The 19600-nt window shown below is 35.3% G+C and overlaps 1 protein-coding gene across 2 annotated transcripts in view; it reads left to right on the top strand.

Annotated features, from left to right (window-relative positions):
* LOC149833734 (hypersensitive-induced reaction 1 protein-like) overlaps window positions 1–19600 on the top strand; it is a 32859-nt gene that overhangs the window by 5874 nt on the left and 7385 nt on the right. For both annotated transcript variants that reach the window (XM_090010983.1, XM_090010984.1), the window contains exons 4-6: window positions 10843–10963; window positions 11044–11135; window positions 11538–11634. In XM_090010983.1, the coding sequence (XP_089867109.1) occupies window positions 10843–10963; window positions 11044–11135; window positions 11538–11634 (310 nt within the window). The remainder of the gene's footprint in view (window positions 1–10842; window positions 10964–11043; window positions 11136–11537; window positions 11635–19600) is intronic.

The raw sequence follows: 19600 nt of genomic DNA, 5'->3' as shown, positions 1-19600 counted from the left end.
TAAGTGATATTTTAGCCGATTTATGTCAAGAAGAAACTCGTTTGGCTTTAAAACGAGATGTTGATGAAGTTCATGCCGTGTCTAGACCCGACAACAATGTAAGAACATATAAACCACCACATTTTTGGAAGAATAATGGTGGTGGAGGAAGGAAAATCGTTTGTCATAATTGTAATGAACCGAGCCATATTCGTCCGGATTGCCCCAAGTTCAAGAAGAAGGTGGCTTCCGTTGGTGAAACTCCTCCAAACGCCAATGAAGATTCAAAGAAGGATGGAGACATAAAGGAGTCCATCGCTCATCTAACTGAAACTCTCCAACAATTCATAAAGATGAACTCTTCATCATCGTCTTCACCCTCCACGTCCGGCGCCGCCATCTCCTCTTTTCCAAGTATGACCTCTTGGATTCTTGACTCGGGTGCCTCATTTCATATGACCCCAAATGCATCACTTTTGTCAAAACCAAGTCTCAATAAATTTAAATCATACGTCTCCACTGCCGATGGAACATCCTTGGGTGTTGAAGGCATTGGAAATCTTGAGAAAATCTATGACCAAAATAAAGAATTTTTTGTTCCCAAAATTCGTATTATTCCAAAACTTAACCTAAATCTTTTTTCCGTGTCTCAAATTACCGATTTTGAGTGTAATGTCTCCTTTTCACCTACTCATTGCTATGTGCAGGATCTCCGGTCCGGGAAGCGGATTGGGCAAGGCCATAGAAGAGGGGATCTTTACTATATGGATTTTTTGTCTTTGCCATCCAAATCATTTTGTAATTATGTCCAAACTAAAGATATTGAGACTTGGCATAAGAGGCTTGGACATCCTAGTATTTCCAAGTTAAATCTCTTTCCATTTTTTGGAAAAATTTTGTAATACAAATACATTTACATGTAATGATTGCATTCTTGGAAAGATTCACTCTCTTCCATATTCACATAGTAATTTTGTGTCAAAAAGACCTTTTGAACTTGTGCATTCCGATGTATGGGGGCCGACACCTGTTATGTCCAAAGGAGGTTATTCTTAGTATGTCTCTTTTATTGATGATTTTACTAGATATACTTGGGTTTACATTATTAAAAATAAATCCGATGTCTTTACTAATTTTAAAGAATTTCATGTTCTTATTCAAAACCAATTTCAAAACAATATAGCCATATTTAGATCAGACTCGGGAGGAGAGTACATGTCTAAAGATTTTCAAAATTACTTTAAAATAAATGGAATTGTGCACCAACGTTCTTGTCCTAAAACTCCGCAACAAAATGGTCTTGCGGAAAGGAAACATAGACATTTAATTGAAACTGAAATGAAATGGGGATCTTCGAAACACGAGCTTTGATTAACAAGAGCAAGTGTCAAGAATGACACTAAAGCATAACCCTTAAAAAGGGTATAACTGGAAACAAAATAAAAATAAAAATGTATTCTTTATTGATATGAAAAACCAATTGCTTAAGAAGCATTGGAGTGAAATACAAGAGGGGCTGCACCCCTTTATATACACAGCTGAAAGAGGACTCAATAGAGCTGTTGGGCACAGTCCAACAGCTCTATTTAGAGCTGTTGGAATGTGTCAGTCCAACAGCTCTATTAAGAGCTGTTGGACTGTGTCAGTCCAACAGCTCTATTGCTAGTCAAGTCTGGAAAGGACTTGACTAGCAACAGTCATTCTAGTTCAAACTGAACTAGATGACATAAAGACAAAAAATAAAAATAAAGGAAAAAAAATACAGAAAAGAAAGAAATTAAAAAATGTATTTATATATATATATATATATAATAATATAATATTATTATATATACATATATGTACAGTTTTACATTTTAACACTCCCCCTCAAACTTACGGTACAATGAGCGAAAGTTTGTCTAAGAGAAAGTGAAATCGGGGAGCAGCGAGAGGCTTTGTAAAGAGGTCTGCTAACTGATATTCTGAAGTGACATATGGCAGATCAATTATCCCGTGTAGATATTCCTCTCTGACGTAGTGACAATCCATTTCGATGTGTTTGGTGCGTTCGTGGAATGTTCTGTTACTGGCAATGTAGATCGCACTTTTGTTGTCACAACACATTTGTGAAGCCTTTGTTGCTTCAACTCCCATGTCAGCAAGCAGTCGTCGGAGCCAAACTACTTCCATGGTCGTGGTTGCCATGGCTCTGTATTCAGCTTCGGTGGATGAGAGAGATACCTTCTGCTGCTTTTTACACCTCCACGAGATTAATGATTCCCCTAAAAAGACACAAAAGCCAGTGGTTGAGTGTCTGTTATTGGGATCACCTCCCCAATCAGCATCAGTATATGCAATTAAATCAAGAGAAGAGGAGGAAGATAAGAAAAGTCCTCGTGAAAGAGAGGACTTGATGTATCTGATAATACGCATACTGCTCCCATATGAACAGAAGTAGGAGCATGTTGAAATTGACTTGCTGTATGAACAGCATGTGCTATATCTGGTCTGGTAATGGATAGATAGGAAAGTGCCCCGACAAGCTGTCTGTAAGGAGTAGGGTCTGCAAGAAGTTCTCCATCATCAATCTTCATTTTAACATTAACAACTTCTGGAGTGTCAACTTTCTTATCATCAGTAATACCAGACCTGAAAACAATATCAAAAGCAAATTTAGTCTGAGATAATAAATATCCTCTAGGAGAATAAGCAACTTCAATGCCTAAAAAATATCTCAACAAGCCCAAATCAGTCATTTCAAAATGAGATTTAAGAAGTGTTTTGATTGTTTCAACTCCCTGTTTATCGCTTCCGGTGATGATCATATCATCCACATAGAGAAGAAGCACAATGATCCCTGCATCAGAATTCTTAATAAACAAAGCAGTGTCAGTTAAACAGAATTGAAAACCAATATCAATCATAACACGACTAAACCTATCATACCAAGCTTTTGGTGCTTGTTTAAGTCCATAAAGAGCTTTTTCTAAGCGAAGGACTTTACCCTTAGGAATACTTAGACCAGGAGGGGGTTCCATATATACTTCTTCAACTAGCTTTCCATTTAAAAAAGCATTTTTGACATCCATTTGAAAAATAAACCATTTTTTGATAGAAGCTAAGGCAATTAAGGTTCGGACAGTAGTCATACGAGCCACCGGAGCAAAGGTTTCTTCATAATCAATCCCATATTCTTGGGCATAACCTTTGGCTACTAAACGGGCTTTATATCTTTCAAGAGTACCATCACTCTTGGTTTTAATTTTATAAACCCATCGACATCCTATAGTTTTCTTCCCTAGAGGAAGATCTTGAATATTCCATGTAGAAGCCTTTTCAAGTGCATCTAATTCAACTTTCATGGCTTCTATCCATTTGATATCATTTTTTGCTTGAAAATATGTGGATGGTTCTTCATATGAGTGAATTAATGCAATAACTGCCCTATATGTGGGTGAGAAAGACTCGTATGATACAAACTTTTCTGGAGGCCTCGAGATTCGGGATGATTGTCTAGTTGGAATGTTAGAATATTTCTCAAGTGCACATGGAGTATTAGACTCTTGTCGCCTGGAATATTGAATACTAGTATCTCTATGAACTTCTTCATTTTCAACATTAAGATCAATAATTCTTGGATCATCATCAAAGTTATAATCAAGGTCATATTCATCAGATGTTGATGTTAGATCTAGCAAAAAGGAGTACTCAGTGACGTCTTTTAATTTTCTAAAATCAAAGAAGCTCTCCTTTTCAAGAAAGGAAACATTTCTAGACACATATAGTTTATTATTTTTGAAGTCAAAACATCTATAACCTTTCTGGTTTTCAGCATATCCTAAAAAGGCACAGGGAATCGCACGAGGGGAAAGTTTATCATTTTTGTCAGTAAATATGAAACATTTGCACCCAAATATTCTTAATCTAGAGTAGTCTGGAGAAATGTTCATAAGTTTTTCAATGGGAGTGATATTTTGTAACGAAGAAGATGGCATCCTATTAATGAGATAGGTGGCAGTTAAGGCAGCTTCTGCCCAAAAGTCTTTAGGGACTTGATTTGCTATTAATAAAGTTCTAGTGGTTTCTATAATATGGCGATGTTTTCGTTCTGCCAGTCCATTTTGTTGAGGTGTATAAGGACAAGATCTTTGATGTGTGATGCCATGCAATTTAAGATAATTTTGAAAATCTGTGGATAAAAACTCTCCCCCTGAATCTGTGCGAAAAATAGTAATATCATTTTGAAATTTGTTTTTAACCATATTATGAAAAGTTTGAAAGTATGAAAATACTTCAGACTTATGTTTGAGAAAGTACATCCACGTATGTCGGGAGAAATCATCGACAAAAATAACATAGTAAACAAATCCTCCTTTAGAAATTACTGGTGCAGGACCCCAAACATCCGAGTGTATTAATTCAAGTGGTCTTGAAGAGAAAAAGGTTCTGTTCTGAAATGGTAATCTTTTCATTTTGCCGAGAATACAATCTTTACAATCAAATGATTCAGAGTTACAAAATTTCCCTAGATTTGGAAAATGTTGGATTTTGGCTATATGTGGGTGACCAAGTCTCTTATGCCACAGTTCCAACTCTATTTTTTGAATATTATAACAAAAAGCTTTCTTCGGCATTTCCAAAAAATCCATGTAATAGAGTCCTCCTTCTCTATGGCCTTCCCCAATCAGCTTGCCTGACTGGCGATCCTGTACCCAACAACCATGAGAAGAAAAAGAAATATTACACCCATAATCAGAAATTTGAGATACAGATAAAAGATTTAAATTTAATTTGGGAACATGTCTAATTTCTGGAATAAAAAAATTTTTTGTTTTATAAATTTTTTCAAAATCTCCTATTCCTTCTATTTCAAGAGAAGTCCCATCAGCAGTAAAGACCTTTGACACACTTGTTTTATTTTTAACACATTTGGATAGACTTTGATTATTTGGGGTCATATGAAAAGATGCACCAGAGTCAAGAAGCCAAGAAATTTTACCTAAATCAGAAAAAGATGAGGCTGCTGCGCCGGTTGAAGCTTCAGATGAGGAAGAGGCACCTTTGATGAGAGGCTGAAGGATCTCCATTAGTTGGGCCAGGGAAACTGGTGCATCCTGATCTTTAGGCTCCGATCCAGCAATTGCAGCTCTTTTTTCTCTCAGCTCCTTAAGTTTGGGACATTGTGGCCTGTAGTGTCCCGGTTCATGACAGTGATGACAAATAACTTTCTTCTTATCATAGTCACCATTTTGTCGGTTAAAGTGAGGAGGCCTATATGATCGAACATGATTCCCTGGTCTAGACACGGCTAAAACGGAATCATCTTCAATTTTTGAAGAACCTTTCCGGAGACGATTTTCTTCCATTGTTAACTCTTCAATAGTTTCAACAATAGAAGGAATTTTTCCCCGGTGAAGTAGGGCCGATTTAGTGGTTTCAAATTCCGGCCTTAATCCAGTGATAAACTGGTAAAAATGTTCAACATCGAGTTGTTTCTGACGAAGCTCGATGTCTTCGGCACAATGCCACTTTGGTTCTAAAAGGGAAAGTTCGTCCCAAAGTTCGGACAACCCATTGTAATATTCACGAATAGTTTTGTCTCCTTGTGTCATCATTCGAACTTTTTCTTGGAGGTTGCACACGTGTGCAATATCTTTAAGGGAATACATATTCTTAAGGTATTCCCATGCCTTATCGGCATGATCAAATTTGGCAAGACTTGAGCATTTTTTAATGTCAACGCTATTGATAAGCCATGACATTATCTTCGCATGAGATATTCTCCATTCTTTCCATTTCTTCTCGTATGAGGCAATAGCCTTGATTTTCTCTTCTTCCGATAGAGGGACGTCTTTATCTCCCTCCTTTTTAGTAAGAAATAGCTTAGGTTCCGAATCGGAACCATCCACAATCCCCCATAAGCCTTTTCCCCATATATGGTGCTTCATGATTGAAGCCCATGTTACATAGTTCGTATCGCTTAGTTTCATAGGCATGATGGTGACTTTATCATTGTCATCCATCGATTACAAGGAGAGAAATAATAGGGATAGAAGAGAAACAAGAAGGAAAATGAGAAAGAAAGAAAAAAAAACAATACAACAAGATGTGAAATCTTTTCCAATGAAGTGATAAAACACTTCTCTTCAAGTGGCGAACACTTTTGCAAACGGGCACGGAAACCGAGGCAGCTTTTCCTCAAGATTTAGTACTTCCGCGGCTCTGATACCATGAAATGAAATGGGGATCTTCGAAACACGAGCTTTGATTAACAAGAGCAAGTGTCAAGAATGACACTAAAGCATAACCCTTAAAAAGGGTATAACTGGAAACAAAATAAAAATAAAAATGTATTCTTTATTGATATGAAAAACCAATTGCTTAAGAAGCATTGGAGTGAAATACAAGAGGGGCTGCACCCCTTTATATACACAGCTGAAAGAGGACTCAATAGAGCTGTTGGGCACAGTCCAACAGCTCTATCTAGAGCTGTTGGAATGTGTCAGTCCAACAGCTCTATTAAGAGCTGTTGGACTGTGTCAGTCCAACAGCTCTATTGCTAGTCAAGTCTGGACAGGACTTGACTAGCAACAGTCATTCTAGTTCAAACTGAACTAGATGACATAAAGACAAAAAATAAAAATAAAGGAAAAAAATACAGAAAAGAAAGAAATTAAAAAATGTATTTATATATATATATATAATAATATAATATTATTATATATACATATATGTACAGTTTTACATTTTAACAGAAACCACAAGAACTCTTCTTGTGTCAAAAAAAGTTCCCAAAAACTTTTGGGCCGAAGCCCTTCTTACCGCAACATATCTTATAAATCGTATGCCTTCCTCCTCTTTAAAAAATATTTCACCTTTTGAAAAACTATTTCAAATTACTCCAGATTTTAATAGACTAAAAATCTTTAGATGCAAATGCTTTGTACTTAGTCAAGGACAAGATAAATTGTCTCCTAAAGCTCTTGAATGTGTATTCATTGGCTATGGTGAGAATCAAAAAGGCTATAGATGCTATGATATTCGAAATAATAAATTGTATGTGTCAAGAAATGTGAACTTCATTGAAGAACAAAATGGTTTCGATATCCACACATCTAGGGAAGACATTGATTATTCTTTTCTATTTGACTTAGCTCCTAGACTTGAATCCCCTGAGGCAATTATTTGTGATACTACTTGTGATGGCATCTTACACTATAATGATATCTCACAACAAGATAATGGTTCCCAAAATGAAAGTCTAAATGATATAAATGTATATACCCGGCGGTTAGGAAATGAACATCAACCTGCTATTGACAGATACTCTCAAGACTTCTCCTTAGAAGAATCTATTGACAACAATCCACCTAGGAGATCTTCTCGTACTAGTAGGCCACCACAAAAATTTGTGTCTTATGAATCCTTTTCTCCGAATTATAGGTCTTGCCTTATGTTAATACATTCATACCATGAACCTTCGTCATTTAAGGAAGCTAAAGATCATCCACATTGGATTGAAGCTATGAAAATTGAGTTAGAGGCTCTTAATAAAGCCCAAACCTGGAGCATTATTCCTCAACCACTAGGAAAAAAAGCAATTGGGTGTAGATGGGTATATAAAGTAAAAACCAAATGTGACGGATCCCTAGAAAGATACAAAGCTCGCTTGGTTGCAAAAGGCTACGCCCAAGAATATGGGATTGATTATGAAGAAATCTTTGCTCCTGTAGCTAGGATGACTAGTGTACGAACCTTAATTGCTCTAGCTTCCATTAAGCAATGGCCGATATATCAACTTGATATTAAAAACGCGTTTCTAAATGGAAATCTGTGTGAAGAAGTTCTTATGGATCCTCCGCCGGGTCTTGAAATTGGGAAAGGAAATATTCTAAAGTTGAACAAAGCTCTCTATGGTCTTAAACAAGAACCAAAAGCTTGGTATGATCTTTTTAGCAAAGTAGTGCTTGATAATGGCTTTTCTTCATGTTACACCGATACTGCTTTGTTTGTTAAATCCTCTAATGAATACATAACTATCTTATTGCTATATGTTGATGATATGATTATCACAGGTAATGATAAGAAAGGTATTGACCTTATTAAAAATATTCTTAAGAAAAATTTTGATATGTCTGACCTGGGTTTTCTAAGATATTTCTTAGGTATTGAAGTTGCATACTCCCCCAAGGGGTATGTCCTATCTCAAATGAAGCTTGCCTCTGACATTATTGCTAGGTCTGGGCTGACAGATGACAAAAGGGTGGAGACTCCAGAAGTCATCAATGCCAAGATGAGAGCCAGTGATGGCACTCCTTTAGCAGATCCCACGCCTTACCGTCAACTGATTGGATCTCTAACATATTTATCTATCACCAGGTCCGACATTTCTCATGCAGTTCATAGTGCAAGCCAATTTCAGACTGCTCCCTCTACTATTCATATGGCAGCAGTAATGAGGATTATCAGATACTTGAAAAATTCCATAACTAAGGGAGTATTCTTATCCTCTTCTTCACCTCTTACTTTACTTGCGTATACTGACTCCGATTGGGGGGGTAACCCCGATGATCGTATTTCTACCACAGGTTATTGTGTGTTTCTTGGTGATTCACTTATCTCATGGAGGTGTAAGAAGCAGCATAAAGTCTCTCTCTCGTCTACCGAAGCAGAATATCGTGCGATAGCCACTACCACAACTGAGATTGTATGGTTAAGACGCTTGCTTAAAGATATGGGTGTCTCCTTCTCAACTCCTTCAAAGTTGTGTTGCGACAACAAGAGCTCTATCTATATTGCTAGCAATCACACCTTTCATGAACGAACAAAGCACATTGAAATGGACTGTCATTATGTTCGTGATGAGTTCTTACGGGGCACCATTCAACTCCCATATGTTCCTACTGAATATCAGCTGGCGGATTTCTTCACCAAAGCCTTGCCATCGCCTCGCTTCTTCTTTCTCCTTAGCAAACTCTCGGTGATTTCCCCGTGTGTTTGAGGGGGGGTGTTAAAATATGTTGTATATATATATTTATATATTTAGATTATGACATATACACATATATATTGACATATATATGTCTATATGTCTATCTATATATAAATATATATATTTATATTGTAATACCCGATAGGGGTATTTATGTCATTTCACATGTACACGCATATCCTAGATATGCTTCCTTTTCTTTTTCCTTTCTTATTCTTTTTCCTTTTTCTATTTTTTTATTTATTTCTTTTTATTGTTAAAGGGGGTCCCACATAGAGACGTTGGACCCCCCTCCAACGGTCATAAATATGACCGTTGGAGGGGCTCCAACGTCCCTATGGGAGCCCCTCCTTGGGTCCCTTGCTGTGTATAAATAAGGGGCATGGCCCCATGTATCTCTTAAGCTTCTTGTGAAGCATTTAGTGAATGAAATATATTTTTTTCTTCTTTGTATGCTTGACCACCTTTTGTGGTTTATTGTGTGCCCTCTAGTGGCCTCTTGTGTATGTGCATGCTTCCGTGCTTGCTCTTGGAGTTCTTGCCTCTCTCGATTGGCACTTCATTACATTTAGTTCAAAAACCAAATCAAATCGATGAGTTTTGCACATTTTGTGATTTTTTTGTTACTTAGTTATGTAGTTTGTTGTTACTTGTTATGTTGTGTTATGTAGTTACTAATTTATTGCTTGTTAGTTGTTGGTTGCTAAGTGAGTTGCTTATTTATCAATTTAGCTTGTCTATTTTAAGGTCTTTATCTTAGTTTTCTTTCATTTATCTATTTTCTGTAATTTTACTTATTTTTAGATTTTTTATTTTAATTTTTATATATTGTCGAGATATTCCCAAGATTTATCAACTTTTGAAAATCTCTCCAAGAAATACCCTCGCCGAGAAATTACCTTTAACGATACAGGTGACTATGATGCAAACATACATATATGCACCCGTATCTATGTGACATAGGTGGACAGCTTTTGAAATGACTTACCAGGAGCTAAACCCTATTCCTTGAGTCTATTTCTTGAAGCATTATGTCTGCTCAGAAGATACTGTATTGAAGTATATTTCATCATCAATAACATCTTCTTCTTTTTAGTTTGATTTTCATGAACAAATGAGAATGATGGAATTTGGAAACTGAAAGTGGGAAAAGAAAAGAGAAATTGAATCAAAGCAAAACTTTTAACCTGTAAGTTGGAGGCTTTCATCCATCCTGTCATGTAGAGATGAACTTATAGTACTTTACTTGGTGCCTTTAGAGTGCTGAAACAATTAACTTTTGCAAAGTTCTTAGGTTTGGCAGCATCTTTTTTGTCCTTATTCCCAATAATGTCTAGTTAGAAGAATGGAAGGGGCCATAATATTTCTCTAGCAACATCATGTCTGGCATGTCATGTATTTGCTTTTAACAACAGTAGTCTCTCTTCAAGGCTTCTAGTGCATATGGATCAATTGCTTTTTCTTCAGACCTATTAATCTGTTTTAGTTTGTAATTTTAACTTAAGTCTTCTCATATAATAAAATTACTTATGATCCTCATTTTCTGTTAAATTCACTAGACTAGGTCAAATAGATAGTTCGTGTTAAACGGTGCAAGGTTTTTTAATCAGTTTAATAGCTGTGGTCCCAATATAAGGATGCTGTTCTTGATAACTGTTGTTAAACTTGTTGCTTTCTGATTCTTTTATTGCAGATAGAGTATCTTGTTGAATTCTATAAGCTTTTACATTTGTGATTATTTCGTGGTAGGTTGGCCAGCTTCTTGTTTTTTAAGGAATGGCAAATAATCCATCACAATAACATGTCATTCATTCCATTCAACAGGGTACACATGAAAATGTGACTTGCGAATTTAGTATTGAAACTTCTGAACTTTTTCTTGACTGTAGGACAATGTATTTGTCAATGTTGTTGCTTCTATTCAATTTCGTGCCCTGGCAGACAAGGCAAGTGACGCATTCTACAAACTGACAAACACAAGGTCTCAGATCCAGGCATATGTTTTTGATGGTAATCCTCAATGTCTGTCTCTTTGATGTGTATGTGTGTGTGCACATGGCTTGAAGACTGGTCTGTTTATTCAATTTCAGTGATCAGGGCTAGCATTCCAAGGCTTAATTTGGATGATGCCTTTGAACAAAAGAATGAGATTGCAAAAGCTGTGGAGGCAGAACTTGAAAAGGTAATGTTTAAGTATTCTTTTGGAAGAATTTCAGGAATTCCCAGATTGCTGTTTGAAAGGGCAGAATGTTTATGAACTATGATCCTTGACTGAAAAATAAGTTATGATGGTTGCTTTTGCTGCCATGTGTAAGCTTTTGTGAATTCTTTTTTCTGAGTTATCCTTTATTTTTTTTGTTATTTCTGGAAGCACCCATGCCTCAATAAACATGGCAGTGTGATGCTCTTATCTTGACACCCTACGCCTGATCACCCATCCTATCAACACTCAAAAGCTAATTGGAGCAATTCAGTTTGATTTCATATTAACTCCGTGGTTCAGTAATTCTAGGATTATTGACACCATTTAATAGGGTCCCTTATGAATCTCAGATTCTATTTCTCACGTTGATGTCTATTACAGGCAATGTCAGCATACGGATATGAGATTGTGCAGACACTCATTGTTGATATAGAACCAGATGTGCATGTGAAACGAGCAATGAATGAAATAAATGCAGGTAAATCTCTCTCTCTAGGTGTGCATGGATTTATCCATGAGCACGGAATGCATTCCAATTTTCACTAATTTTTTTATGTTTTTAAAAATTTATGACCATACAGATGTGCTCTACATTGCCAAATTAGTGAGAATCGGCTTTTGAATCATCCAATTCCAACACAGCCAGGTTTTTATAAGGGTTGACAAATCAATGGCTCACATTTTTTTAAAAATTTTAAACCTTATAAAAAATGTATTTTTTCTTTGAAAAAAAAATGTTTCTAACAAATGGAACATGCCAGACACATCTATACAGGAAAATTGCCAAAAAGTGGAGTCTTACACAAGTGCACTTGGGGAGTGCACACCCACCCTTTTACACACACACACACATATTTGCTACAATCGATTGTACCTAAAATGGAGTTGGAATCCCATGATGCGAGTTGTTTTGACTCAAGATTCTAACCTCATAGATGTGTTGAGCATGCTCGATTTAGTAGGAATCGACCCTTGGATCATGTTTTTTCGGCGAAAATATGTTTTTATGAGTCGGGAAACTGATGCATTCATAGCCATTGATTTTTGGACCAAAATAACTTGTATACAGGTTGGGTTCCGACCATATGGAAGCTGCTTCCCACTAATATAAACGTGTAGATCACATCTATGGTGTTAGATGTGAGGAAAAAAACAAAAAAAAAGACGTTTGCTAAGTCGATTGTAAATACAATCGGCTGTAGCAAACATTAACCCACATCTATGTTAGCCTTAGAGATAAGTCTGGTGGCCAAGTATGCCGCATCCGGAGTTCACGTAATTAGTGGGAGCCTGATCTATATAAATACTTATATATACGTATGTATATATATATATAAGTATATGTATAAATATATATTTATCTATACATAATTTAACAAGCCCATGGTTGGCTTTTGTGTCCTTGTTCTAGTCGCTGATATACTCATTTCAAGTGTCATTTTATGTAGACAAGAGATGTGTTGCCATACCTTAGTGTTTGTTTTAACCCATGGTTTGATTTGTACTATTGTTCTAGTAGCTGAACATACTTGATTTAGAGTGTCATTATATGTAGACAAGAATTGTTTATTCATATTTTTATGTGTGATTTTTAGTCCATGTTGGCATTTGTACTCTTTTTCTAGTCGCTGATACACTCATTTCAAGTATTATTATGTGTAGACAAGAGATGTTTACACACCTTCGTGTGTGTCTTTGGCCATTTGGTGGCATTATATTTATGTTCTTGTTCTAGTCGCTTATACACTTGATTTGAGGGTTTTTGGGGGTCTAATAAGGTGATTGCTTGTAGTGGATGAACTATTGTTGAGATTTATAAAATTTCATATTTATAGGAATTTGAAATTTGGTTTTAATATGAGATTTTCTAATTCATGTTTATTTTATAGCACAATTGCTACGTGCACATGTTTTCTTTTAATCAAAGAATAGATTTTGGTTGTTTTGCCTCATAAGTGAAACTTTTGAACTCTTGTGTTACACTCTCTTTTATCATATGCTCTCATTTCCTTTTTGAAATCTCTAAGAGAATTGCTCAATTCAATAACACTTGTCTTTCTCGTCTTGTAAGCTCAAGTAATATACCTGATTAAAGTATGATTGGAGCATGTTCATTAAATGACCTTTTTAGTGTTGATTCATTTCATTACATGATATCGTATGTGTATGCTCACAATGGCTTTTTAATCCCTCACTTAATTAAGATTCATATATTTTCTTATGTGTTACCTCTTTGAAGGTTTCTTGTGTTGTTCCTTCGTGGACTATTTCTTTATTCTCATTGTGGGTTCGTATTTGTCCATTGTTGGACTTTATGAATGCATTAAGCATTCTTATTATTAATTTTTGCCTACTTTCTTACATGGTATTATACATTTTCATATACACTTTAAAATTTTCTCATTTTTACTTATTTTCAAGGATATGTTTTTAAAGGTTGGTCTTCTAAAAACAGTTTGCATGTATAAGTAATTATCTTGTCCTGACGGATACTGTGCTTTAAATAAAATAATTATGCCTTTACTATGTATATAATATATTTTTGCACCATTGTTCTTTTTTTTATGAATCATATGACATGATTTTGATTGATTCATCTTGTTTGGAATATTCCACTTGATTAAAGTGCAAAGATATCTTTTTCATAGAAGGTGCTCACCATTAAAGACAATTAGAGGAAGACATTTGCAAATTTCAATGACATCCTTACTGAAGACTCTTGAAGCCTTGAGATTCTTCCTCTTGTATTCTTCAATCTTTTCGTTCCCTCACGCAAAGTTTGAGGGGGGGTGTTAAAATGTATTCTTCAATCATTGTAATCATATATATATTATATATATAAAGGTTGATACATATACATATATGATATATCTACCTAATTATATACATAAAATATATATTTCTCTATTATTAGTCGTAGGGGTAGTTTAGTCATTTCACTTAATTTTATGCATATTCTATCTAACGAATATGATTATAATCCTTATTATTTTTTTATTTTTATTTTCGTACTTCTCAAAGTACAATGAGGGGCCCACTCTTAGAGACGTTGGACCCCTCCAACAGTCACACTTGTGACCGATGGAGGGGCTCTAACGTCTATAAGAGGAGCCCCTCTTTGCTTCTCTTGAGGGTTATAAATAGGGGACTTCCCCTTGTATTTTAGATATTCTTGAAAGAGCTTTAGCTCCATTGTAAAAGGGGTTTTACCCTATTTTTCATAATAAAGAAATATTTTTTTAGCCTTTTGGCTTAACCCCTTTGTGGGTTTATGGGTTTAGCACTTTATGTGAGTTGGTTGCCCCTTAGTGGGTTTATGTATTTGCACCTTAAGTGTGCATTTATGGGTTCATTATTGAACTCTTTGTTTTCTAACACCAACATATGGTGGCAAGATACACATAAATGAAAGTGTGTACCACCATAAGTTATTGTAGTTCAGAACCACAATAGATTATCTCTCCCTCTCTCTCTCTCTCTCTCTCTCTCATAGACACACACATGTAGGATCGAGAGCAGCGGAAGCAATTAATAGGGTGAGCCACAAGGATCAGTGGGCAAGATGCTTCTCAGCTGCGAATCGACAAGGTCGGCACCGTTTAAGGGTTTTTTTATTTGTTTCTTACTCTTCGTATCTTTATGTCTCCTTAGAGAATTTCTCAACTTATTAACATATGAGATACACCACCCTTAGGAGCCGTTGCCTTGCAGAAATGGCCCACCCGTTGAGACTGGTGTCTGCGGTTTTTTCCCAAAACTGAATATTAACTTTGATAAAAGTTTTAGGTGAAGTAACTGGGATGTAAAAAGTGTTTTGTGAAAAACCACAGTTAGAAAATTTACCTCAGTTATATGTATATATATACATATTTCTTTTTTTGTTTTCTTGTACCCCAAAAACCCAATAGGGGTATTTTGGTAAATCCCCATGTAATCTCTTTCTTTTTGTATTTTTCTTTTTCTCTCTTTTTTTACCTTTTCTTTTTCTTTTTTTCTTTTTTTCTTTTTTTCTTTTTTTCTTTTTTGTTTTTCATATTATAAGACCACAAGGGCCCCACTCATCTAGTCGTTGGGGCCCCAACGGTCATAATTTATGACCGTTGGGGCTCCCAACGACTAGATGGGAGCCCCCTTGTGGTCTCTCATCTTTAGTTTCCTCCTCTATAAATAGAGGAAGCTCTCTCTTGTATGGTCATGGGTTTTTCACCCTCTTCGTTCTTTCTTCAATAATATCCAACTTATGCCTTTTAGGCACTTTTCCCTTTAGTGGGTTTTGTTTACACTTTTAGTGTTTGTGTTCTTGGCATCACTCTTCTAAAAGAGTGGTTTGCTTTATTGATGCTTTCGCCTTTTTCATTACATGGTATCAGAGCAAGGTTGGTGATCGTGCCTCTCTTCTTGTTGGTGCCTTAGGATACGTGCCTCTCAATTTTGTTTGAAGAAAGAAAGACTATTTTTTGCATTCATAGAGCACGAATCTAAAGTGGAGCTCTCTTTTAAGCTCAATGGATCCAATTACCTCATGTGGGCCTCCGCTATGGAAAATCATCTAAGAGGTAAGAAGCTTTGAAATTTTGTTATGGGAACTACTCCCGAACCCTCTCTTGTTCTCACCAAAAATGAAAGTGGAGTTGAAAATGCTTTAGATGGTGATGAACGCATCAAAGCTATTAATGATCAACAATCCAAAGTAGAGGATTGGGAAAGTAACTATGTCAAAATCTTGGCATGGTTCATGAACAATGTTGACCTCAAAAATTGTGCCAACATTGCTAAATTTAGAAGAGCCAATGAGACATGGTTCTTTCTTAAGGTTATGTATATTCAAAAGGATCTTGCTAGACAATTTTTTTGTCAAGAAAAAATTAGATCCACTAGACAAGCGGATATGAGTGTTCGTGACTATTTTAGTGCCTTAACCCCTCTTTGGGATGAACTTGCTCTTCTTGAGCCTAAGTGGGTGGCTCCAGAAAATGTTGAGTTAAGAAGAGAACAAATTGAAAAAAAACATTTGTTCTAATTTCTTCATGGGCTTAGGCCGGAATTTGAATAAGTTAGGGCATCCCTTCTTCATAGAAGTAAAGCCTTACCTATTGAAGATGCTCTTGCCGAAGTATGCCAAGAGGAAACTCGTCTTGGCGTAAGTATTAAGAGTGATGAAATTTTTGGCAATTACTAGGCCCGTATCAAATGTAAAAGCTTATAGACCTCCTCATTTTAACAAAAATAATAGATATAGAAAGGGAGTGATTTGTCACTATTGTAATGAACCAGGGCATATTAAGCCGGTGTGTCTTAAGCTTAAAGGAAAAGTGACCACGGTTGAAGAGAATTCTCCAAAGAAGGAAGAAGAAAATATCAAAGGAGGAGATATCAAAGAAACTCTTAGCCATATTTTCGAAGTTCTCCAACATCTTCTCAAAACTACTTCATCTTCAACATTGGGAGCCACCATAGCCTATTCTTCATCACCTCCAGGTATGTGGATTCTAGACTCTGGTGCTTCTTTTCATATGACATCTCATAAAAACTTTCTTTCTAATGTCTTTGCCGAATCCATATCCTCTTATGTTTCAACGGCCGATGGGACATCTTTAAAAATCGAAAGTATTGGAACTCTTGATTTAAAAACCTCTCAAATTTTTTATGTTCCTAAAGTAAGAGTGGTTCCAAAAGTTAATCTAAATATTTTTTCTATGTCTCAAATTACCGATCATGGATGCCAAATCTCTTTCTCACCTAAAGATTGCACCGTGCAGGATCTTCAGTTAAGGAAGCTGATTGGGCAAGGCTATAAAAGGGGCGATCTTTATTTTATGGATTTTTTTACTCTTCCGTCCAAGTCATTTTGTAACTTTGTAAACTATAAAAGTATTGAAGTTTAGCATGAGAGACTTGGTCATCCAAATTTTGTTAAAATGTCTCTTTTTCCTTTTTTGGACAATACTTGTAAAGTCAAACGCATGACTTGTAAAGATTGCATTTTTGGGAAAGCTATTCCATTTCCTCAAAGAAATTATGTCACCACTCGGCCATTTGAAATTGTTCATTCCGATGTATGGGTACCTTCTCTTATTTTATCCAAAGGAGGTTTTTCATATTATGTGATCTTTATTGATGATTTCACTTGATTTACTTGGATTTACTTCCTAAATCGCAAATCTAAAGTTTTTTTCATTTTTCAAAGAATTTTGTGCAATGGTTAAGAACCAATTTTTAGGAAACTTATCCATTCTTAGATCTGATTCGGGAGGCGAATATATGTCCAATGAATTTCAAATGTACTTAAAAGAAAATGGAATTTGTCATCAACGTTCTTGTCCTAACACTCCGCAACAAAATGGTCTTGCATAAAGAAAACATAGACACATAATAGAAACCACAAGAACTTTACTTATTTTCAAGAATATTCTTAAATATTTTTGGGCCGAAGCGGTTCTAACCTCAACATATTTAATCAATAAAACACCATCTTCCGCTTTAAAAAATCTTTCTCCATTTGAAAAACTTTATAATATGTCTCCCGACTACAGAAGACTAAGAATTTTTTGATGTAAATGTTATGTTCTAACTCACAAAAATGATAAACTTTCCTCACACACTGGATCAAGAGAACAAGGCCAACATATTTTTTGTCTACTAGATCAAGAAAAAGATCTAGTCTACTATATAATGACACTCAAAACAAGTGTTTTCAGCTACTAGATCAAGAGAACAAGGCCAACATATTTCTTGTCTACATATGATGACACTTAGATAAGAGGCATAAAAGGAGAAAACACTTGAGATAAGAAAGCTTGTAATGAAAATACAATTAAAGAACATTAATTTTTCAATATACCTTGAAACACTATAGTTTCAAACCTTAGACATCCATCACAGGTATACATAATTAAAAGCATCCAAAATAAAATCAATGGCAAAAAACAAATGAGTGACACACTCATAATCAGAGATCACATAACATGTCATTTAGAGTCAAACTATAAGTTGACAATCTAAAATGATATAACACAAGGTGCACATAACTCACCCCAACAAACATCTATGTAATAATAAGGCCAAAAAATGATGCATTATATAACAACTTGTGATGGACAACATAAGAGTGTCATAAAAGGCAAAGAATACGCTTTAAAGACAACATTCTTTCGAATACGCAATGCTATGTGAAAGAATCATTTTGAGATAATCAAGACTAAAACCATGCTTTAATATTCCTTGATTGTAATGAGATATGCGGAGACATAAAAATGCTATAAGCACTTACAGTGTCCTATAATGGACAAATAAAAGAGTCAATAGCCAAGTCCACTAAGGGACAATACATACACAAGCCTTGAGAAAGATACTAAAATATAAAAGCTTCTTTAAAGAGTATTCAAACAAACACTAATACTTTCACAAAAGAGACAATACACATACAAGCACAAATACTTTGAAGAAGATATGCACAAAGGCACTCACACAACACTTGAACAAATATGCACAAAGGAGTAAAAGTAAGCAAACATTCACAAACGCATGTATCTATTGAAAGGGGGCAATACTTGAGACTCTCAAGCTTTAATTATGCAATTATATTTTCAATTCAATGTAAGAAAATGAGAACATATTACGGCCAACGTAGGCATCTTTTAATAGAAGTGATATAATCAAGGGGTTTGAAAATCTCATGTGAAAAATACAAACGAACAAGTTTATAAACTTGCACCATTAGAAGAAAATCCAAACTAATAAAATCTTTTATACCAAAAGATCTTATTATGCAATGAATACAATATGAAATTTTAATACTTACCAGTTACCACCAGTGTTGTGAAAAGCGTTGAGGCGTAGCGAGGCGCTCCACCAAAATCTGAGGCGAGGCGTAAGCCTCGAGGCGCAAAGCGTAAGCCTCAAAAAATATTTTTTTAACTTAAAAAAAACTATAAAAATTATCTAAAATTATAAATAAATAAGAAATGCTTTATTGATGAAGCTCCAACCAACACGAAATAAAAAATCTTAAATAAATACGGAAAAAACATGAGATTAACATGTAAAAGTAACATTAATGCAACAACTTGATCTATGTAAGTATCTAAGAAATTAAATATGAGCATTCATTCAATAAAAAACTAACATTAACAACAAAATGCATATTAGCACTTACAACATCATGTCATAATTAGAAAATGCGTGTTAGCATTAATAACCAAATGTTAATGTATTTGTCTAGAACTCTTCAAAATGAGAGTGTTAACATTCACAATTACAACTGAAAGACCCAAAAAACATATAAATGGCCAATAGCTCTATGATATGAATTAGGGCCTAGGCTCTTGTTGTGTCTCGTCATCATCAATATTTAAGTCTTCAATATCATCATCTGAAGAATCCATATAAATAGGTTCTTCTTCTTCTTCATTCTCTGACTCTTCATCATCTACACTTTCTTCATC

The sequence above is a fragment of the Nuphar pumila genome, chromosome 6 (genome assembly GCF_984573655.1).
Source record: "Nuphar pumila chromosome 6, dmNupPumi1.hap1.1, whole genome shotgun sequence".
NCBI lineage: Eukaryota > Viridiplantae > Streptophyta > Magnoliopsida > Nymphaeales > Nymphaeaceae > Nuphar > Nuphar pumila.
Note: the sequence above shows the minus strand (reverse complement) of the source record. Positions and strands in the feature narration are given on the sequence as shown.